The sequence below is a fragment of the Beta vulgaris genome, chromosome 4 (assembly GCF_026745355.1).
Source record: "Beta vulgaris subsp. vulgaris cultivar EL10 chromosome 4, EL10.2, whole genome shotgun sequence".
In the NCBI taxonomy this organism is placed as follows: Eukaryota; Viridiplantae; Streptophyta; class Magnoliopsida; order Caryophyllales; family Amaranthaceae; genus Beta; species Beta vulgaris.
The window spans coordinates 11,340,953-11,365,629 of record NC_079205.1 but is presented as its reverse complement, the minus strand read 5'-3'; the positions used below and the strand labels follow the sequence as shown (position 1 = coordinate 11,365,629).

Genomic DNA, 24,677 nt, shown 5'->3' with positions numbered 1-24,677 from the left:
CTTCATTTGCGTTCAATTTGTGGGTTTGCGTTCTTCTTAGATCTGAATTTATGGGTTTCAAATTTGGGATTTTCGAATTCGGGGTTTTCAAATTTGGTATTTTGGTTCGAATTCTAGGTTTTTGGGGTTGATTTGGTGGTCGTGGTGGTGGAAATAGGAATGATGGTCGGTGGCGGTGAAGGTGGCTAGTGGGGTGGACCGGGTGGTGATGGTGGTGGTTGGTGATTAGGGTAGTTTTATGGTTAATCATCTCAATAATTATTCAATAACAAAGTCTCCCTAGGAATTAGGATTCTATGTCGGGGAGAACTGTTGCAGTTATTTCATCACGGGTGAAGTATTATATAGATGTATGACTTTAATTTCTAACAACTTTTTTTTTTTAAAAAAGATTGCTTCTTTCTTGAGGCAGAAAATCTAAAAAAAAAGACAAATAAATGACAAGAACGGAATACTAGACCTCCAGATAGATAATAACTTCATCGGGCCTATCACAAGCTCATGCTGGAGACGGTTTAACCACATACAAGCTTAACAAGGTTTCATCTTAAAATCAAATAGTAATAGATAGAGTAGCCTACCAATCTTATATGTTAGTCTTTCTCTTTCTATTCCTTCGATGTGCGACAATTAGTCCTAACTCACATTTTTTTTAAAAAAAAGTTAGGAAGAAATCCTCCGAGTTGTCCTGTCATAGGGCCCACCCACCTAAAGGCTCAATACAAGACATACACCCCCTAATCGCAAGCAAATGCTTTGGGATAGGAATTGAACCCTAAACTTCACTAGGAAAGATGGAGAAGCTCACAACTTGAGCCAACCTCAATTCCTAGTCCCAACTCGCATATAGTTTATGCTCCTAATTGAAGTATAAGGCATCTGCAGAGTTATTTCTTCCATGACATGGCTTCCTAACCCAAAAGATTATTCCATCCCTTTTTTTGTTTATTGCTTACAGGTGGGTTACACAGCGATAAATAGCGAATATAAACTACTTTGTAAACCTACCGGATGTGATTTATAACTCAATTTCATCCATATACAGCATACCTTAGATAATATCTCACGCCTCTGATATAAACTACTAGAATCACCGAAAGTTATTGATTTTGTGCTGGAAATCTTTGCATGGAATAGAAATTTAAGTCGGACTCAACATAATTGTCCAAAAATGTCAGAATATATGCTGTAATAATGTTAGTCTTTATCATCTTTCTAGAGGAAATTTTCTAGATGATTTTCATGCAGACCTAACAAATCTTGCATTTTCTATATAAGGCCAATACTTCGCTACTTCCCTAGCATCAAAAGAAAAAACAAGAACACTCACCAAGTACAAAGAATAACTCTACTAGTTTCGGTTGAAATGGACTCCTGCAGACCAGTAGTAGTATATGACAAAACTTCCTACTATGGTAATGAGCAGGCAAGAATTAATCAGCATGGTGTGTCGGAATTCAGCTCCGTTTATAAGCATGAGGTTGTGGGTGAAGGCGCGCCGAATCATAACCACCATAATCATCACGAACATCATGGAATAATCGGTAAGATCACCGGGATGTTCCACAAGAAGAAGAAGAACAGAGAAGGGCGGTGTCACGATGGTAGCAGCAGCAGCAGTGACAGTGAGAGTGATCATGAGAGTTGTGAGCCTAGGAAGGTATGTACTTTTCAATTTTCCTGTCTTTAGATATGTTTAAATGAAGTAATAAGTTTTAGTTTTGGCTTGTTAAAATTAATCATGAATGATGCATATTTGGTTTGTACAGAGGTGTGTTAGGTTGAAAATTCCAACCTGAATTCAACCCATCTAACCAGTTTTGGGTCAAATTCGGGTTGAGTTGACCCACTAACCCGTTTATTTTCTCAATCCAAAAAATCAATTTTCCAAGTTAAATGAACAGTATATAAAAAGGGGTTGTATTTCCTATTTTATTTGGATTTGTCTTCTCATTATGCATGGAATCTTTATACTTCGAAGTTCTTATTAGTTAGTGATGTACTTAAGTAATTATTAGTCAGATTGTCGTTAATGAAATCTTGAAGATACTTTTAGATTGGTTAGTGGATCAATTTCAAGTCGATCTCATTTATTATCAAGTTGGGTTGAAAATTTCAACCCGTTTAACTAAATAGGTTGGATTGGGTTGGGTTGACGATCTCCATCCATCTAAGCAAACAGGTCAACTTGAACTCAACCCTAAGTCAACTTAATGCCAGCCCTGCCTGCACTTACATCCTCCAATCCTTTTGAGATGAGTAATACGGGTGGAGCTGGAGCCCACTGTTGAACCAAAAAAATAAATGTTCGATAATAAAACAATATGTCTAATATAGCCGTATGTAATTGATATGAGAAATGGCTAGAAACCAAATTGTTTAGTGCCAACATAGAGTTTGATAAAGACTTTTTTGCCCTTCTTATGTTTGACAATCAAAATTTTGTTTTATTTTGGATGTAGAAACATATTTTCTTGATGTATAATAGCAAATTTCTAGATGTGTAAACATAGTTTTTAGATGTGTAAATATATATACTTGTTGGATGTACCAAAGAGCTTGTGTATAGACAAGATTTAAAATAAATTATGTATGTGCAAACATACTTTTTGATGTACAAGAGAAATTATATATGGACATGCAAAATACAAAATAGGTATTGGTTGTACTAACATAAAACTAGATTATGAATATGCATATATAGTTTTTGAATGTATAAACATGACTTCTAGACGTACAAATGAAATTATATATGGATGACACAATAGTTCTTTTATTTCAAATAGTTGAACTACTTTCACTATAACGCTAAACTTTGAAAAACTATAATCACTAATAATATCTTTGATTTCGTATTTTATCAATATACATATAAAAAATCGAATAACATATATATTACATTGTAACTTTTATTCTTCTATGTCGGACAAAAAATACAGTCAAATGGGATATATGAATATTTCAAAAGTCTACATCTTCTTCACAAAGAGTCCGTGCATTTTCCCAAGCCCTAGTATATATATATAAAGGTGGCTTTTTTCGGGAGCATTAGGAGCGCTGCATAAGCAAACACCCATTTTCGACCAATGGGATCAAACATAAGTAATTTATTTAAAATATAAATTCTAGTGCCACATAGGATAGTTTGGCGAATAAGATTTGAGATAATTAATTAATTAAATATATTAAAGTTCGACATAAGCTAATTAATTCAGCGAATGAGATTTAAGATAATAATAAATTAATTACAAAAAACGTATAGAGATTTTAGGATAATTTTTTTTGATAGAATTTTATTTTCGATATCTTAAGATAACCCCAATACGTAATATAAATATAACTTTTGTTCTACATGTCAAAATTTTGTAATTGATATATCATTGTAATCGATTTAGAAAATTCCTTTAAATGTGATACATATTTTATAAACTCATCAGACATTGTTTTTTTTCTCAAATTAGTTTGAATACTTTCCTTTTTCATCTATATCCTACATCAATTTCAACACTTGTACTTTTAATGAGATCACATTATTTTTTACACTCTTTGTCCCATTTTCAAGGAATTCCCTTTGTCCCATTCGATATCCCATATTATGTCCTAACTCCTTTCTCCTTCTGACACATCACTAATTTTTGGTCATATAATAGAAGGAGAAGGGGTTGAGACACAGAATAAGATGCAAAATAAGACACAAGATCCTCTATGATATTGGGATACCCACGCCCTATATCGAAAATGGTGCGTACTTTGTACTCATCACCATGTTTACATATATCTCCGCGATCTCCAATTAAAAGGTTCAGCATACCCTTTTGTTTGTTTTCACTTAGTCGAATGTAGAGGTGTTCAGCTGGAGTGTTTGGATCCTCTAGAGTTGTAAAATAACTCTACAAGGTAGAGTTTGAGCAATATCAACCATTGAATAAAAAATCAATGGGTCCGACCTAACTTTGTCGGACCAGGTCGGGATGGGCCAAATGTAGAAGTTAAACCGGTCAGGATGGATTCGGGTCCTTCCAACCCGGTCCGTTGAACATCCTTTATATGTTAGTTCGGTGATTAGCTTGTTGAGTTTGTCGGTCCATGACTCGTGAAAGCGGTGAAAACTCATCATGATAATATCAATATCAACGTGTATGTTTACATTACTATGTTATGTGGGTAGAGGGTTTGATATCTACCTGTTTAATTTGGAGGGGGGAAGGGGGCAAATGTACGAGATTAAAATTGTTAAATTGCAGCGGCAATAGGAGGAGAGAGAAAGAAATGGGAATTCAATGGAAAAAAAAAAAAGCAAAGCTCTAAGATTTCCTCCGGCAATAATGGTGGAGGAGGAAAAATGACAACAAAAAATGAAATTGGAGAGAGAAAGTCAGAAGAGAAGAGGAGAAAGAGAGTCAGAAGAGAAGATGAGAGAGAGAGTAAGAGGAGAGAGCCCTTTCTTCACCCTAGTTGAGCCGATTTTTAGCCCGCCCAATTATATTTCTCATACAACCCGTTTTCCAACCCAATCCTTTTTGAGCCCGATCCTCCAAAGCCCTCTTACAAAAGGGTTGAATCAAGACTCTAAATATGGGTGCCCGACCCGTTGAACACCTCTAGTCGAATGGAAAGATCATTTATGTTGGAATCTTGAATAAAAGGAATTTGAAGGTGATAATTGGGTTGCTAAATGATGACCTATAATTTTCTAGGAACGTCCTAAATACGTATAAAATACGCTATTTTTATACTTTTCATTTTTTCACTTTTCCCCCCTTCATTCACTTCCTCTTCCCCTTCTTCTTCCACACCACCACTGTCGCCGCCACTAGGGGTGTGCACCGGTCCAGGATCGGACCAGAATTTTTTCGGTGTGGTCCGGTCCTAGACCGGTTGGACCATAATCTATATTTTTTTTTAAAAAAATATTCTTTATTTCATTTAAATATATTTATAAAATAAATATATTAAAAATTATTTTTAATAACATTAATCCTAAAGTAATAAATAGTAGGTTTTTAACTTTCTAACTTTCTACCTTTTTAACTTTTTTTAACTAATATAAAAGAAATTCCGGTCCAACCGGTCCGGACCGGACTGGAAACCCGTACTCGGGAATTTTTGTGGATTGAGGACCGAACTGGAATCTTTGATCTGGTCCAAATTCTGGTCTGATCTGGTCCAAATTTCGGTCCGGTCCGGTCCAAATTCCGATCCAGACCGGTTTGTGCACACCCCTAGCCGCCACACAACCACTGGCGTCGCCACACCACCTACGCCACCCCGTCACCAAATGTTAATTAAACCTTGGTCTCCTAAAATTTCCAAAACCTCTGTTACTTCAAAACCTTCATCAGATCGGTTCTCCAAGGAATAGATTGATTGAAAGTAACAACTGTAAACTATTTCAATGATTTACAAACTCGATTTGAGGACTCGTACTCAGGGGTAGAGTTTGAGTAGGACATGAAGATAAAGTCTCAAAATCAAAGAAAAATCATCCTCCAAATTCAAAGAATGAGCTTGTTTTGAGTAGAGTAGTTACAAGTTGAAACGACAAGAGGAACACGAAATGTACATGGAAAAAATAGTTTAGTGTCAAGTTTTTTTGACACGTTTATATAAACGGTTAACATGTGTTTTACTGTTTAATAAACGGGTTGGTTTAGTGTTGAGATGTTCAACCACAAACTGACACGAGTAACCGACTTTACACATTTAACTTAAACATATAGGAAAATTCAACATTTTAGCACCATTTGGGATATAAGTTGCCAAAACATCCACGAATTCTTCAAATCTTTTTAATATACTAGCAATTTATTACCTAAATAAACATAGATCGATAAATATTGAACATAAAAATCAACTTATTGTTGAAAACTTTTAGGGATTATAATTTGAATAAATAGGTTAAGTGGGTTGGCACGGGTAAAATCTTAATCAAAGGGTCGGGTTAGTGTCAAGTGGTTTCGATACGATTAGTTAAACAAGTCGGGTTAGTGTCGAGACTTTTTACAATTAGTAAATAACGCAAATATTAAATAACATAACACGGCCTATTTGACAACTCTAGTTTTCAGCAGCAGAAGCCGAATAGACTAGAAACTTATAAAGGACTGTTAGTTAGCTTGGTATGGTCCATTTATTCTTGTCAAATGTCATGCTCCATGAACAAACATATGTTCATCTAAAAAAGGAAGCATGACTTTTATAAAGAGATACCTAACCATTCAAACGGCCACGTAGAACTGGAGGACAAATTCTCCATATAAACATCAAGAAAGAGCATGATATAGCTGCTAGCCTGCTAGTGTGAATGCAAACAATAGTAGCTAGTAGCTCATTTGCTGGTAAAATCATGAAATCAACGGCTCGTTTGTTTCGAAGTTAGACATTTCATGCATCCAAGATCAACTCAGGGTGTGTAAGTGTTTCTGCTCATATTCAAAACCACAAATTTCAAGGCTTATAAGGTATAATTAGGGTTAATAATATTTAAACACAAGATAAAATAACATAATTACGTGTAATAATCAGGACTATCAGGTCTAATAGTTAATTTAATATTTATTTTTTCAAAGAAGTTACACAAAAGGAGTATACGACTTCTTAGCTGCTCAAAGAAATGTATAAATCTAAGAAAATATTCGACCCTCGAAAAATTTATATTACCAAATACCAATGTTACTAAAATACTTGAAAAATATATTATCTTCAAACTAAATATTTAAATTACATCTCTGCTATTGTAAAATAAACATTGAATTACCATAAAATAAAACAATTAATAAACAATAAAAGAAAAAACCATGAAATCAACGGCTCGTTTGTTTCGAAGTTAGACATTTCATGCATCCAAGATCAACTCAGAGTGTGTTTCTGCTCATATTCAAAACCACAAATTTCAAGGCTTATAAGGTATAATTAGTGTTAATAATATTTAAACACAAGATAAAATAACATAATTAGGTGTAGTAATCAGGACTATCAGGTCTAATAGTTAAATTCAATATTTATTTTTTCAAAGAAGTTACACAAAAGGACTATACGACTTTTTAGCTGCTCAAAGAAATGTATAAATCTAAGAAAATATTCGACCCTCGAAAAATTTATATTACCAATGTTACTAAAATACTTGAAAAATATATTTTCTTTAAACTAAATATTTAAATTACATCTCTGCTATTGTAAAATAAACATTGAATTACCATAAAATAAAATAATTAATATATAAACAATAAAAGGAAAAAGAAAAACATTGGTTAATAATTCTACCATATGCTATTATATAGTGTTTGTTTGCTAGACCGCTAGCTCTAAATCTCAAACGTTACTCGTGTAGTAATGTTCCACAACGGCTACTCATAATCTACTCCAACCGCTACCCGCTACTACAATCACTACCTTACCAAGCACTCATAATTTTCTTAAGTAGCGTTTTGATCTTATCAAACCGCTACCTCAAACGCTAGTGTCAAACAGGGCCTAAGTTTATTTTGGATCATATATAGTCCATCAAGTGGAGTAACCGTATCCTAAGGGAATTCTCAAATTCATATAGTAACAATTGGTTGCCTAATTCGATGCTCCCTACCTCAATATCTCATTATTCCGAAAAACAAAAAACTCATGGGCAACTCAATTTAACAATTGTTACGATATGAAGACACTGGAAGCTTTATGTTGATATGATCAAATATTCCATTCTCTCAATCAACTCTATGTCACAAAGAACATTAATTTAAATTTAAAGAAAACTATAAACGAACCAAAAATAAGAATATGTACCATGGAACCCATCTCTAGAATAACAAATTTAGAATAACAAATTTAAAAAATGTAAGAGTGGAAGCAAAAGAAAAATACCCACCAACAGATAATTACTATATAAACCATATCAAGTTCTTCTTTAGTAGCAAACCAGCAAGAAATTCACATCCCCCCCCCCAAAAGAAAAAGGAAAAAAACTCTTTTACCATGCATATATGCAAGCCTGCTCAATATGGTAACGCTTGTTGTCACATTGATCAAACAAGACATCAAAAAATTGGGCAAAACAATGATAAGAAGCATCATGTCCACTTCTGGCATGAGCAGAAAAATGAGCAGCCACAGGCTAACAAGCATCAACCTCATGTTGTTGCACAGTATGCACACCCTAAACATGGACATAATGAGCACAAAAATGGACATAATGGGCATGTACAAGCCACTAGCAAGCACCGTCACAAAGCGCCTCAGGCGCAGAGTCACAAGCTACCTGGACATAATGGGCATGGACAAGCCACTAACAAGCACCGTCACGACGCGCCTCACGCGAGGAGTCACAAGCTACGTCAACGTTTCGGCCACGGAGATCGCGTTGCTTCGGATGTTGATGAATCAGAAACAATTGTTATACTACTACAAAAAATGGCAAAGATAACTGTTAAATAAGGCTTTACATAACAGTTTTGAGGTGTTATCCAAGTCAATGTAATGTAAAGTAAACATAACACCTGACAAAAGTGTTATGTTTGCCAGAGAAAACATAACAGTCATTTATAATATACGTTATACCGCTAGATAACACATTTTGTAAATAAGTGTTATGTTTGCTATTTATATGACAAATTGGAAGAAGGAAAATTTAACACTTATCTTGAATAACTGTTATGTTTTCCTATAATATATGTAACATATATTACCTATAACTGTTATCTATGATATTTGTTTTTTTAATTATCATATTCTCACCTGTAAGCAGGCGTTAATTGCAGCAGCTCAAAAATTTCGTACAGTACCTGCTATATAATACTCAACCCATAGGATCTTACAACCAACAAATTGAATCCCAAAATTTTTATTTTACAATATAATTCAACGAACATTCATAATTCTAAACTTCCAAAAACTACTATATATACAAATCAATATTAATCTAAATTATAAACAATCAAATCTAGACTAGCCACATCCACATGATATTAATATCCAAATCCAAAAATATAACGTACATCCAAAAATGGATTAAGGTAAAAAAAAAAATAGGCGGGAAGTTAGAACTCATTCAGCATTTGTGTTTCTTGTTGATCTCCGACATATGTAATCCACAACACTTTGAGTTCATCAATTTTCTCGTGAGAATAGGTTCGACCAATGCCGTAATAATACTGCAATAAAGGTAATTACATACAGTGGCGGATTTACCTTATACCACGCTGGTGCACGTGCACCAGCAAAAAAAAAAAAAAAAAAAAAAAAAAAAAAAAATTCAAAAAAATCACGCTGGTGGGCTGCAGTCACAAACTTCTTTTCTCTCACTCACAATCGCATACTTCTTTCTCTCTCATAAAACCTCAAACGTTTTCGTTGCTGCCTTGCTGGCTTGACTGGTTTCGTCCCCGACCTCACCGGTGGCGCATTCGTGGTCGATTCATCACTGCTGGTGGGCTGGTGGCTTCGTCCGTCGTGGGCAGTGGGCGTCTCCGCGTCTGGGCGATTCGTGGCTTCAAGTACGTGGTCGGAATTATTCGTGGCTTCAACTCTTCAAGTGGTCGGAAATCAGATTTCTTGGTGGACGACAGTGGCCGGATTTCTTGTTTTACTCTAGGTACATCTTAATCTACTCAATTTGCTTGATTTCTTGTTTTACTTTATAGATTAGGGTTTATCAATTTCATGAGAATTGAAAAATAAATTGCAATTTCAGTTGTTATAGGTGTTTATATATCAGATTATGTAATGTAGAATTGTTATAAATGTTGATTTTGTTGTTGTATTTGGAATTACATTATATTTAAATTGAGTGTTATCACTTTATTGTTGATTTTGTTGATGATAGTTTATGGCTTATGAGTTATGACAAATTGACATGTTTCATTTTGTGAGATACATCAAATTTAGTTCAATTGTTACTTGATTTTCAGATTTGATAATGAAGAGAAAACGTACTCCAAACAAAATGCAAAACATTGCTAGTTTCTTCACTAAGAAAAATCCAACTCCAAATTCTCCTCCACATCCAACACAAAGTGAACAAATTTTGTCTCCTCAACTAGCAAGCGAACAACATTCCTCTCCATCACACAATTCAATTCAAAATTCGCCTCAAAATTCCCCTCATGATTCCCCTCCAAATTCCCCTCATAATTCCCCTCATAATCCTCCTAGCGCTCCGGTCTTTGGTCAAAGACTAAGTGAAATTGATTGCGCCAATCTTCCACAAGACCCAGGATTAAGGAGAAAGATGAGTGATTTTCATAAAAATGATAGAGATTTAGTGAGGAGAACTTACATTGAGAGAAAACCTTGTCAACCTAAAGACTTTCTATTTCCTCAAACACTTATTGCACAAAAAAACCGTCGATTTGTTGCCCAGTGGTTTGAAACATGGAGTTGGCTTGAGTATAGTGTGGAAAAGGATGCTGCCTATTGTTTCTTTGTTATTTATTCAAGGATGAGAATGCAATTGGAGGTGATGCTTTTGTTAGTGGGGTTTCAAATCTTGGAATAGATTAGATACGATAAAAAACATGTCGGGAAACACACGAGTGCTCACAACAAAGCAGTGATAGCCATGGATTTATTCAAGAAACAGAAGTCAAGTATCTCCTCTGCCTTGTCAAAACAAACAAAGGAAACTATGAGTGCTTATAGGAAACGACTTGAAGCTTCGATCGAAACTATACAATGGCTTCTACTCCAAGGATTATCTTTCCGTGGTCACGATGAAAAAGAAAGTTCCTTGAGAAGAGGTAACTTTATCTCGTTGTTGACTCTTCTTTCAAAAAAGGATCCTGAATATTCAAAAGTTGTTTTTAAAAATGCTCCTGGTAATTGTCAACTTACTTCTCCAATTGTCCAAAAAGATATCATAAATGCATGTGCAAAAGAGACAACTAAAGCAATCATTAAAGATATTGATGGTGGTTTCTTTACTATCTTGGCTGATGAGTCTGCTGATGTTTCTGATAAGGAACAAATGGCTCTTTGTTTGAGATATGTGAATAAAAAGGGAGAAGTTTGGGAGCGTTTACTTGGTATTGTGCATGTTTCCGATACTACTTCTTTGACTCTTAAAACTGCTATAGAGTCATTGTTGATGGAGTATTCTTTGTCTTTCTCTCAAGTACGAGGTCAGGGTTATGATGGGGCAAGTAATATGCAAGGTTCAATTAATGGCCTTAAGACTCTAATACAGAATGAATGTAAACAAGCATACTTTGTCCACTGTTTTGCTCACCAACTTCAGTTGACTCAAGTTGCACTTGCTAAAAAAAACTCTGATTGTGCTTGGTTATTTGCTGATGTACTTGCCCCTCTCTTGAACTTTGTGGGAGGTTCACCAAAGAGGAAAGAATTTCTTCGTGAAAAACAAGCTCAAAGAATTGTGGAAGCATTGTCTTCAGGTGAACTTGAAACAGGGTCGGGTTTAAATCAAGAACGTGGGTTAGGTAGACCTTGTGACACTCGTTGGGCATCTCATTTCAAAACAATATTGAATGTGCTTGATTTATATCCTTCCATCCTTGGGTCGCTTGATGACATTGCAGAAGTCTCTGATGCACTTGATTCTAACAAAGCACAAACTATTACAAATTTGTTGATGTCTTTTGATTTTGTATTTGTGGCACATTTGATGGTTGGTATCTTTGGGATAACAAATAACTTGAATGTGGCATTACAAAAACGTGATCAAGACATTGTAAATGCAATGCGAATGGTTAATGTGACCAAGATTAATTTGCAAGAGATGAGAGATGAAGGATGGGATTCTCATATGGAGAAGGTGATTTCTTTTATGGCTAAGTATGACATTGAGGTTCCTAGCATGGAGGGGAAATATGTTGTCCCGGGGAGAAGGTTGTTTAGAGGCAAGGGCCCACAAGTGTCAAATTTACATCATTTTCGAGTGGAAGTTTTCTTGAGTGTCATTGATCTTCAGTTGCAAGAACTTGATAATCGATTCCCTGAGATAAGTAAAGATTTACTTGTGTGTATGTCTTGTTTGAATCCAACTAATCGGTTTGCTTCTTTTGATAAAGCAAAATTGATTGAACTTGCAAAATTCTATCCAAATGAATTTTCAAGTTCAGAATTGATATTCTTTGACCATACACTTCAGAATTTTATTGTTGCTATGAGATCGGATGAAAGGTTTTGGAATTTGAAGACTCTTAGTGAGCTTTCAATGAAACTTGTGGAGACGGGATTGTCTGAAACTCACGATAGGGTCTACTTGCTTTTAAAATTGGTGTTACTTCTCCCCGTTGCAACGGCAAGTGTAGAAAGGGTATTTTCTGGAATGACGCAAGTGAAAGACAAATTGCGTAATAGTATGGGAGATCAAATGTTGAATGATTGTTTGATTACTTATTTAGAGAATGATTTGTTTTTGAATGTTAGCATGAATGATATTGTAAATCGATATCAAAACATGAAAACTCGTCGTGAGCAATTGTAATCATTTTTACTAGTATTTGGTTGTATTTGTAGTATAATTTGGATATTTGGTTTTTCTAGTACTATTTGGTTGTATTTTGTATAATTATTGGTTATATATTTATCTTCTTTTCGATTGAAATTTAGTTTGGAGTATTTTTTATTAAAAATTATTTTGATTTAGTGAACGGTAATTTATGGTGAACCACCATTAAAAAATTCCTGGATCCGCCACTGATTACATAATAAGTATTCATAAAACAATTATGCATTTGTATGTATGTGCCACAAATTGTCAAATATCTACAACAACATCTTTGAGACTTAAACAATAAGATTGTATATTAATTCAGGTGCCACTACATTCACCTTGAAATAGACGGGCTTTCTAGTTTCTAAACTACATGCTTCAGTACAAAGTATTAATTATGAGTTGGGCCTCATTTCCTTATCACTTTATAGATAAACATGTATGGGATGCATTAAGGTTTAAACAATCTCATTGCATGTTTGTCTACTAATGTTCTTTTCGTAAGATAAGAAAAAAGTAACCTGATTGGTAATCCAAACCTAGTGACTTGACATTGTCAACTTCTCTAATTCTTTCCAGCAAGCCTCCTACCTATACCCTCTCAACTCTTCCTTGTGCCCATCGAAGATTCAAGTTTGTCTATAGTTTTGTGGGTGATAACGTCAATTTGTTCAAATTTACCATCGAGGGTCCAGTTTTTGAACCTCTAACCAAATGTGATGTAGAAAAAAGGTCGGTTTTTAGCATTCTGACGATGAAATTATATAACCCTCACATGGTATTGGGAAAAGATTATATACTTGGCCTTCTTTGCCTCCATATACTTCAGATCTCTTTTGTCGCTTTCTTAAACTTTTGTCGTTTTCCTATTAGTCTTTATATCTTGATTCTTCTCAATTCGTTCCTAAAGAGGAATCTGTTTAAGAAAGTTATGGTTTTCTTTTCTTCCTGCAACTCAGTTAAATTTCATTCAGAACTCCTGAGATACATTCAGATAGACTGCTTTGATATTCATGGGAAACAAAAGCAGACTACCAGGACAACAACATGCAAGAATCACACTTTAGAACCAAATCATTGGCTTATTATTATGCAAAGGGAACAAACCCAGAGATCATAAGAAAGAAAAACTCACAACATCTGCTTCTATGGTAGAGCCATTTTCAAGTTTCACTGCAGCCACTCTTCCATCAGAACCAACTTCTAGGTTTTTAATCATATTACCCTATTACATTTACAAATCACTAGGTGTTATAGTCAGTTGAAATGCATGTAAAATTAAACCTAGATTATAACTAAAACAACCATAATAGAAATGATTTAGATATGATGGGAGATAGATATATTGCCAACCTTCACAAATTTGACACCACTTTGTATGCTCTTCGTGCTTCTTAGCTAGTGAAGGAGTAAATAATCTTTGCAAAAGATGGTCTTCAGGGAATATGATCTACTTCAACCAAGAAATGGTAAGAGATATTAGAATTACATCATAGATACAAAAAATGAAATTTGCACACCCATACGCACACACAACCACCAACACCACCATCCTCCACACACACACACACACACATATGAGGGGAGATAGAGAAATTGCCAGCCTTCACAAATTTGATACCACTTCCCTTGTACACACACATAAATGATGAGAGTATTTAATTAACTGTTAGAAGAACAAATGTTTTGGCTTATTAATCCTTCAAAAGAAATCAGGCCCATTTTACAAAATATTCCTCTATATCTAAATAAGTTTAAGGTTTACTTGTTTAAACACTAGAATAATATCTAAAAGCAAGAGCTTAAGTGAAAATTTCAACATTCTCCTAGAGATTCTGTCTTTTTTTCAACTTTGAGTTAGTTTGCTCCAATCATAACTAGTCCACCTGCAACAAAATGTAGTCGTGTCCGTACCGTAGTATCAAGATTCCATCCCACAGCTGCTGCAACAACTTTCCACAACTGGTTTTCCACAACTGGTTTTCCAACCCCAACTTCCAAGCTCCATAATACAGAAATTCTCTAGTTATTATTCAGCATAATTGACACAACTCTTTGCTGTTTGTCAGTAATGGTAGATATGATAAGCAGCAATCAGATAGTAATGAACATACCATAAAATTTTATATGGAACTTAAGTGAACAATGAGATTCAACAAATATCTTTTAAGTATAATGAAATAAAGAATGTGCATTTATCAACAATTAGCAAAGGACAGTATATGGGACAGAACAATGTAAAACAACGGATACACACTTCGAGATGAAAGGAGTATGTGTTATGGGGGTAATCTCAAACTCCTATATGCATAATGTTACATTCATATAAGGGGAATCCGTAAAAATATCAAACCGCGGTAGCAATATCGTGTTTCCACAATATCAAACATTTTCCGCCAAATTTTGAAAATAATAATATGATAATCGTGGTGGTGTTTCAAACTAAAAATATGGTGATCAAGTTGATGATTCTACAATCAGCAATTTTTGCTTCTGGTTTACTATGTGTTCATTAAGAGAACTGCACTACTGTGTGCATTATAATCCATCTATCGTGAATATGATATGTTTTACCAAAGCAATTCCTCCATTTGTTCATAAACAAAAAATTGTATTAGTCCTTCAAAGCCTACGTGAAATTTCTGCTCTCTTTGGGTGTTGCCAAAAGAATATTAGATCAAATGATCAAATTGTTTATTGCAAACAGTCCATACACAACTTTCCATAGACTGACAGGGAAAAATAAGATACCATCAACTGCGTCATGTGAGTTACTTGCTCGTGCACTATGGTAGATCCAAAAGTGCACGCGCTCATCTGCTATATCTGGTTCCACACCATGATTTCTAGCTCTTCTCCAGAAATACATCAGCCAACCTGGCGACCCAAAGAAAGATTGGTCACCATCATCTTATCATATAAGGATATCTTTAAAAATAAAAGATGAAAACTACGTCAAGAAAACAACAAAAACATGAAATTGAAGAGTGATTGAACACCCATATAAACAAAACCAAAACTGAAAAAGAAGCATAGGAACTTCCTTGAACTCCACCTTCAGCAGCATAGTGTATAGTTGCCCCTCTTCCTCTCTCTCTATCTCTCCCTTATTTGCCGGGCCAGATAGAACACGGAGGACAAAATTCTTGCTCTCAATCTTTAGCTCAAAGGACAAAATTCATGTATGTTACAAATTCGAAATTCGAAATTGCAAACTAGCAATTTACAAAATAGAGTTCATGACCAATTCCAAATCAACAACCATAAATCCACAATCACAAATTCACATTTCACAAGATCATAATTCACAACCAAACAATGTGAATATTACCTTTAAAAAAAATTAAAATAAAACTAAAACTTAGGGTTAGAAAACTTACGGACTGACTGGAGTGACAATGAGTGAGTGCTGGGCGTCTCGGGAGGTCCGCGACGGCGAATGGATGTGGGCGGTGGGGTGGCGGCGTCGCTTCGCCTCCTGACTCCGTCGCTTCGTGGCTTCGTTCCTCTTCGTCTCTTCCTCACCGCTCCTGACTCCGTTCGAAGTTCAAATTCGTGACTTCGTTCCTCTTCCTCACTGCTCGTCATCTTCGTCTCCGGCGAATGCGAATGTGCTGTCGACTGTCGTCGTTCCTCCGCTGCCGAGCTTAGGGTTTCGTTTTTCAATTTCTCTCTTCCTCAGTCTCTCTCTTCCTTTCAGCGTGTTTATTTCAAAATCGTTCATCTCTCTTCCTCACCTTCACGCGTCTGGCAGTGTGTTTTTTTCGTTTATTTTTTACTGGCCCCGCCACTGAGAGAGAGGTGGAGGTGGAGATCGGAGGTGAAAACCGGAGTCGAGAGAAGCGTTGAGCGAGCCGAGAACAGACCCACAACTTGGTTCAGTTACAGCAAATTGAAAATAAAAGAAAAAGGATTTATGAAGTAGAAAGTTTGTTCTTTAGGGAGTAGAAAGCTTGTTCCTAAAAGTAATTGAAAATAAAACGGTTCTTTTTTTAACATAATTATTTTAAGTAAATTTTTATTATTAATAAAAATTCACTACATTCTCATAAAAAATAAAATAAAACACAATAAACTACTTTCATAGCAAAGATAACACATATTAAGATAAGTGTTAAGTGTAATATTTTCTATACAAGCTAAGATAACAGTTCTTTTGTTAAAATGTTAAATTTAGACTTTACATAACAGTTGGTAAAATAAGAGTTAATTTAGGAGTGTTATCTTTGCCCTTTTTTGTAGTAGTATTGAGAGGAAGATTGAAGAACGTGTGGTGATAAGTCATGTTAAGAAGTGTCATGGCCACAAGGAAGGAGCTAAGTATAAGGAAGGTGTCAAGCATCTAGATGTATGGTTTATTTTTCAATTATTGCATGCATAAATTTTCTTAAGTATGCTGGAAATATATATTATATTGGATGGTTTCTAACTATGAATTTCATTGATGTTTGTTTGTAGAGATGCTAATTTATGAATGGATGGAGCTGTTGTGCATGGATTAGTACCATGCTAAAGTATCAAGGGGTGTGATATCACTTAGAATAAATTGGATTATTTGTTGAGTGATAGTTGAATTTAATGATATTTTGTTTGTTTTCAGTTTGATGTTGGATTTTAAAAAATTAGATGGCAAGAAAAGAACATGCCGATGAGTGTTTGTGGTTGTAATTCACCTTGTATTTGTTTTTCTTTGTATCAAAAGGTTGTACTTTATTCCATATCTAGTGAACAACTTTCAAGTGTGCTTTTGTTTTAATAGGAGAATTTTTCGATTTCAATTATAAGTAATAAGGAAATTATTTGGTGATCCTAAAAGTACCAAATATGTTGTTCCCATTTCGAGGTTGATCACTAAACATATTTGTATCAGAGCTCACCAAAATGAATTTTTTGAATTATATTATTCTATAGATAACCAATATATTTGTCAGAACATAAAATAACTTGTTTTTTTTTACCAAAAAGTATAACAAATGACGTTGCAATGTGAGTCAAATGTATTTTTTTTTTGGATAGCTAGAGGTTAATGCGGTCTACTTTATTCACGTGACTCATTCTCTCATCTGATTTATATTAATTATGTAAATTAAGTGTCAGTTTAGTTTACGGGTCTGAAAGTGCTCAATCCTAACTCAAAATTTGGGGTTAGCTAAATCAATGGATCTTCAAGCACATTATGTTTTTAAATATTTTTGCTTTCATTTATAAAAGTTGAGGTATCGATCTATTTAAAGTCTTCATATACAAAAGATACCATTATGCATTAGAGAGCAAGTGATAGGGAAAGAGAGAAACAAAAGATGCAAAAGCTCTCTAGAGAAAGAAAAGAGAAAAGAAAGAAAAGACCAAAAATCTTTCTCCAAGAATCCTATTTACCTCTCTCAACCTGACCTCTCCTCCCTCACCTCTCCCATGGTGTGCCCTCATCTGCATCACTCCTCTGACAAAGCACACATCAATTACTACTAACTAATGAAGAGGCAGAGCTGCTCTCTTTTCAATTCCTGGAGACGTCTCCAGGCCCAGATGGTTTTAGTACCGAGTTCTACAAAGCTGCATGGAATACTATCGGTGTTGATGTGCTAACTGCTGTGAAAGACTTCTTAAGATCAGGTATGCAAATAATACTCTAGTAACCTTGATTCCAAAGATTAAGTGTCTAGTTATCTGCCAGAGTTTCGACCCATTGCTTGCTGTAATGTGGTCTATAAATGTATAACTAAGCTTATTTTTGATAGAATGAGAAGTGTGCTTCCTGTTATTATAGCTGATAACTAGGGTGCATTCATTCAAGGAAGGTTTATTGCTCATAATGTAATGCACTAATAGAATAATTGCTTATTGCTGCAGTAATATTGTTGCGGTTTTACCCATACGCAGCAATATATCACGTGAAAAGAAAAGAAAAAATATAAAATAACCATATTGCTGCAGTTTTGGCCAAAAACCGCAGCAATATGCTTTCAACGTAAAATTCTTGAAAAAAATTTGACTTTTTGACCAGACATATTGTTGCGGTTTTTAGCCAAAATCGCAGCAATATATTAAAATATTATTAAAAAATAATATTTTAATTTCAGAAGCCTATTGCCGCGGTTCCTTAAATAACCGCAGCAATAGACTTTTTTTTCATATAAAACACGCGACCCAAATTAAGTAGGGTTTCCCCTTAGTCTTTTAAACACATATCAGGTGTTTTTCGTCCTCTCCTCTTCCTCTCTCTCTTCTCTTCCTCTTCCTACTATCTTCTTTCCTCCTTCGCCAGCCCAGGCCCCTCGCTTGTTTTTTATCCTTCGTCGTCCCTTCGTTGCTCAACATCTTCGTCGCTCAACATCTTCGTCGGCCCTTCGTCGCTCAACATCTTCGTCGGCCCTTCGTCTGCCCTTCGTCGCTCAACATCCTCTCTCTCTCCTCTTTCTCTTCCTACTCTCCTTTTTCCTCCTTCATTGTTCGCTTGACGTCTTCGTCGTTCGCTCGAACGCCTTCGTCGTTCGCTCGAACGCCTTCGTCGTCGCTCAACATCTTCGTCGTTCGTTGGCCTCCGATCCTTCGTGGTTTGTTGTGTGTTCCTCATGTTTTGAAGATGAACATTCACAGTAGCTAGTTCTTGAGTCTTTGTGAGGGGGGTCCAACCTAGTTGGTTTGTCCTCACTTAGACTTCATGGTTAGGTTGTAAATTGTCTTTTTGATGGTTCAATATATATCTCTCATTTAGAAAAAAAAATCTAGAGTAATTATGCTTCTACTAATAATTATTACTCTCATTATGCGTATTTTCGAAGCCCCATTCTCCCTTTTCTTTTCAGTTATTAGCAGCAAACAAGGCATTAAAGATAAATTCTACAAATAAATAATTACTATCCCTCATAGGAGGAAGCTTTAACTTTATTGAATCCCCCTCTCCAAAACGTTTCAAATCCAATTACCCCAAGTGTCAATTTTTGTAGCTCCCACCTTAGATGAAACCGAACTAGGTCTTTACAAATCCTCCTATTTTTCTGGTAAGCTTTGGGGTGATCTGCTGCATACCACCACAGTTCTAAACTGCCTTCAACAAGATTGGAACTTCATTCACGAGGAATTCTCTATTCGTCGTCTCTCTAATGGATGGTTTCTCATCAAATTCACTAATCCAATAATTGATAAGATTGAGGTTAGGGAGAAAAGACCTTGTTTTGTCTAAGGCCTCAACTTCGTCCTCATTCCTTGAAGAGCTTTTTTCATGCCCTTCTTTCATACCATCACTAATGTTGACCAATAGGTCAAAATTCTGTTCCTACCTGATGAATATTGGTTTTGGACTCATGTAGCAACTTTCACTCACAAAATTAGTCACTTAATCAAATTGCTGGATAGGTTCACTCTTCAAAACGATTATAAGGCTTTGTTTGCTCGTGTTTGTCTAACTATTAACATCAGTAAACTCGTTTGTCGCTCCATTATAATGACTTCCGATTATGAGTCCTCGGAATTGTTCCTATCCTATGAGGGAGTTCATGAGGTTTGTCCCCCTGGTTGGGAAAAAGACCACACTCTTGCTCTTTCTCCTATCAAACCGGCCCTTTGCCTTGAGCTTGTGGTGGCCAAGCTTGAAGATAGTAACCTCAATCCTCCCTCTTCCATCAACAATAAAAACAATGATTGGTTCTTTGTCAAATCTCAACGTCGTGGTAGATCGCGTTTTGCTTATCGCACCACATTCAAAGGCAAAAAATATCAACCTACAAATCCCCCCTCCAATGATCATGGTGAGCATAATCTCACTTGCAATGAAGTCATCTTTAACCCTCCATCATCTCCTCACTTTGCCGATACAGTTGTTATCACCAATGCCTTCGCCTCTCTTGCTGAGTTTCAAATTAATAGCAATGATGTTGTCCAACTTAATCCTCCCCTCTTAAGTTCCATTCACACTCACGAAGACCTCAATGTTGGAAAAACAAGTGATGACTTGGATGATGATTTTCTAAAAGCCTTGGTGTTATTTATAAAAACCCAAATGCCCTTTTTGATGCGGATATGACCGAGATTCCTTCCTCCTTTGCGATGGTGGGAGATAGTGAGCATGCGGTGGATGGTCTCAAGTGTCGCAAAAGGGACGAGTCTGAAGGCACCTCTTCCCCCACTAATTAATTATCATGTTAAGGGCTAATCATTTTTTTTTGGGTTACTTTGGAGGACCTATGTTATTTCTTCCATTTTTGGTTGCACCTTTTTTCTTTTTTTATACTTAATTGTATCGCACCCATTAATAGATCCTCCTCCTTTTGTATTGACTCTACATTTGGTGCTTAAAAATCTTAATACAAGGGAGTCTTTTTGCTATTTTTATTCGATTTTATGGCAAATGCAGTATGTCATTCTGTATTTTGATTTAAGATACTTAGCTAGACTGCTAATTACCCCTCAAAAATGTTGGGTAATAACTCTCATTAATTGTACTAATTCATGGGTCATTTGTTTATGGTTTCACAGATTACACCGAGTGACAATTTTAGGTCTCAGCTCAATAAATTTCCATCCGCGTAGATACTCGGCAACAACATGATGTTATGGTTTTATATAGAGGTTTTCCCCTACTTATAAGCTAAAGTGTGTGTCAATGGTGCTCTTAGGAGCACTTTACACTGACTTTCTCCATCTAGTGGTGGTTTTCTGGTTTGTGTTGATTTATAGGTTTTGGGAAACTATTTTCCTATTTTATGTTATTTTATAACTGCTAAAGTAGATTGGAGAGGTTTGAACACTCGTATGCTGATTTTCGAGGTCCCGAGGACACTTTATGGGACCCTTGGACAAAAGAAGATTTGAAGACTTGGCACTTGAAGCCTAGGAGCGAAGATAATAGCCCAAGCCTGATCTCATTGGGCGCCCTGATCCCGAACGGGCGTCCAACAAGTGTCAGTACGAACCGGTGTCCAACAAGTGTCAGTAAGAGGTTTTGTTGAGGGTCTGATCAGGTGTTATTCGCCTAGTCGTGGTTTGCTGTTGAGGCCCGATCGGACGGTTGAGCCCGATTCCATCGGGGGTTTGTTTTACTGCCGTGCTTTGAGTTATAAGAAACACTGCTTAGCCCGATTACATCGGGTGGGTTAGGCCCGATCGGGCGGTTCCTCGATTTTACTAATTTTTATATTTTTGGGCTAGTTTTATATTACTTTTTCACTCTGTTTTAGGTTTAGTATAAATAGGAAAAACAGAATATTGGTGAGATACCTTTTGTTAGTTTTTATTTTATTGCTTTTCTCGCTGAATTCAAGATTGCACCATTAGATTATTTACATGTTTCAATATAGTTCTTCAAATTGGTAATATTTTCTATTCCTTTCTCTATTATTGCTTAGTTCAATTTCATAGTTATTTGCAAGTATTCCAAGTATGAATTTCTATATTGATAATGTTATTGCTTTCATAAATATGAGTAAGTAGTCTCCTTCTAGGTGTTAGGGATCTATGTTTGTATATGAGGGATTGACTGAATGATTATTTAATTCATTGATTTGTTTGATTCTTGCTATTGAGTTATTTAAGTTAATCTGCAAGTTTGGCCAACTGTGTTGATTATTGTTGCAATACAACATTTTAAACAGAGAGGTATGATTTTGTATAGGCTCTCAATAGTAGGCTTAACTATCTATGTATGCGAGAGCGGCTTATGTGACCTTCGAGGGAGGTAATGTTTGAGAGAAATTACATGTGCCCTAGTTTAATTTTTTCGTTGAGTTCTTCAATCACTCTTGATATCCTGAATTGCATATATGGTGAACAGTTCCCTAGTCTTTCCCTTAATTGATATTTGTGATTTGGTTATTTTCTTAGTTCAGTATACCAACCTTTTTCATCTGATTTAGTTAGTATAGTATTAGAGTTCAAATATAATAGTATAGCTATCTCCCTATAGATTCGATCCTAACTTTCTTGACTACCAGTTAGTGGACCTTAGGTTATTTTTGGTTAGGTGATACGACTTTAGCCTGTCAAAATAGTACCAAAAGAGACACGGATAGATCATCGGAAAAAAATTAAGAACTTGGGCCTTTTGATCCATTATTACGAACATACTTGTAAAGCCCTACAAAATCAAGTGCTAGACACTCTCTATTTGACAGGTGCTTTTTCCACCCACTAACATGGTTGTTCAATGCCGCAAGTTCCAAAGCAAGTGGATTAAGCAAGGCTCTCGGCCCATTCAGCAGATCCCTTAGTTGCTTTAAGTACAGATCCAAGCCTAAATCCAGTCAAGATTAAATGAAAATATTAAGCTGGAATATTCAAGGGGGGAAAACCCCAAGCCTCAAGCGAACTAATCTACTTTTAAAATAAATATAAACCAGATATTATCTTTGTTATTGAAACACTAACCAATAACTTTAATAGTAATCGGATACTAAAAATGCTGCAATGTCATAATAATATTATTATGGACCCGATTAACCGCGCAGGAGAAATTTGGGTTTGGGTGGAACAATATATACCAATATTTCCCTACAAAATCACGTAACCCATGATCGTCTAGTACATTTAGAAGTTCTATACAAACCATCTAACAAGTTTTACTCCATAATAGGGACATATTGTCCGGCAAAAAATGTTGAGAAAGTCGCTTTTTGGGCAACTCTCAATTCTTTCCTTGTAAATGTTCACAATCCATGGCTCCTAATAGGCGATTTTAATGAAATGCTTCTCCATCAAGACAAGTTTGGTGGTGCACCTTTAAAGACTAATCAACTAAAAAGGCTTCCACATTTACCAAAAACACACTCACCTATTGACATTCTTGCTTCCAAAAAGCCTTCTTTTAGAGAGGCATCTCTAGTAACACTCTCATGTACGAAAGACTTGACAGAGCTATCTCCCACCCCACTTTTTTTAACGACTTCAATCAAAGCAAACTCACTTATAGAAACTTCATTGTGTCAAATCATGCGCCAATTTTTTCAACCAATAAAGGGGCTCTAACCAAACCTTCACCATTTCGTTTCCAAAATTTATGGCTCCTAGATAAAGCCTCACACTCAATTGTCAGAAAAATTTGGAATATTCAAATAACATGATCACGCTTCTATTTCATCCAGCAAAAATTAATTCGTACCAAAATCGAACTCAAGACGTGGGCCAAAGCCAAATACAAACATACATCAAATAAACTTCAAGCCAACAAATAAAAATTTGAAATAACTACAAACAAAGTTATGGCAACAACCTTTCAACGATATATGGGTCAAACATATCAATAGATTATTACTTCAGAGAGAAAATTACTTGTTTTAAACCACAAATCTTGGTGTAATGTCACCCGCAAAACTTGATTGACTCAAGATGACTGTAATTCTAGATCCTTTCATAACAAGAGGGCAAAATAAGAACCTTATCAACTATTTTCAGATTAAAAAATGACTTAGGATAACGGGTTGATTCTCATCATGATCTAACTAATCTGTTGACCAAGTCTTTCCAACAACGTTTTGAATCAATTAACAATACCCCAAGAACCTTGGATCTCAATTTTCTCACTCCAATTATTTTCAATATGGACTCAGAACAACTACCAGCCCCAATAATTCCATATGAGATTAGAGATGCAATTTTTGATATAAACCCCAACAAAGCTCCAGGTTCCGATGGTTATGGTGCTAAATTTTTTCAAGGCTACTGGCCTATCATAGAAAAGGATATCCACATAGCCATGAAAGCTTCTTCCATCACCGTAAATTACCACCATCCCTGAATCACACTTTAATTACCTTGATCCCCAAAAAAGAAGTTCCGAAAACCCCTGACCCTTTTTAGACCCGTTAGCTTAATCAATACAATTTATAAAGGTATCTCTAATAAAATCATTGTAAACAGACTACATCCTATTTTGCAAAGAGAAATAAGCCCTTTTTAAAATGCCTTCACCCAAGATTGCTCCATACATGATAATCTACAGATAGCTCAAGAAGCTCTCAACACATTTCAAAAATCACAGAATAAAACAGGGTGGTGTGAAAGCTAGATATGAAAAAATCCTATGATCGGATTGAATGAGACTTTCTATGGGAAGTACTATCAGCTTTTGGCTTTCCACCTACTTGGATACTCTAGATAAAGGAATGTATCAGTAACGTTTCTTATTCAATAAAAGTAAATGGCTCCACCGCCCCCTGGTTCCAACCATCTCGGGTAATTTATATAAGGTGACCCCTTATCACCCTATTTATTCATTATATGCATGGAAGTATTAATTCAAAAA

General features: G+C 35.5%; 1 protein-coding gene and 1 long non-coding RNA gene across 6 annotated transcripts; one reads left to right on the top strand and one right to left on the bottom strand.

The window, feature by feature from the left end:
- Positions 1-1,262: 1,262 nt before the first annotated feature.
- On the top strand, positions 1,263-17,110 carry LOC104907712 (hypothetical protein). 2 transcript variants are annotated; one of them, XM_057394194.1, is made up of 4 exons: positions 1,263-3,741; positions 8,137-8,387; positions 16,691-16,790; positions 16,901-17,110. In XM_057394194.1, the coding sequence occupies exons 1-4, from the start codon at positions 3,706-3,708 to the stop codon at positions 16,907-16,909; spliced, it is 396 nt and encodes a 131-aa protein (XP_057250177.1). In that variant the 5' UTR covers positions 1,263-3,705; the 3' UTR covers positions 16,910-17,110. The 2 variants fall into 2 exon arrangements, with proteins under 2 accessions (XP_057250177.1, XP_057250176.1); XM_057394193.1 differs by lacking the exon at positions 1,263-3,741 and having other exon boundaries at positions 3,760-8,387.
- Positions 6,682-16,368, bottom strand: LOC125496874 (uncharacterized). 4 transcript variants are annotated; one of them, XR_008968955.1, is made up of 5 exons: positions 15,823-16,368; positions 15,194-15,599; positions 13,796-13,895; positions 13,578-13,667; positions 6,682-8,391 (listed from the first exon to the last, which is right to left on the bottom strand). It is a non-coding gene; the product is annotated as an uncharacterized LOC125496874 (long non-coding RNA). The 4 variants fall into 4 exon arrangements; XR_008968954.1 differs by having other exon boundaries at positions 13,796-13,892; XR_008968957.1 differs by lacking the exon at positions 15,194-15,599.
- Positions 17,111-24,677: the final 7,567 nt, after the last annotated feature.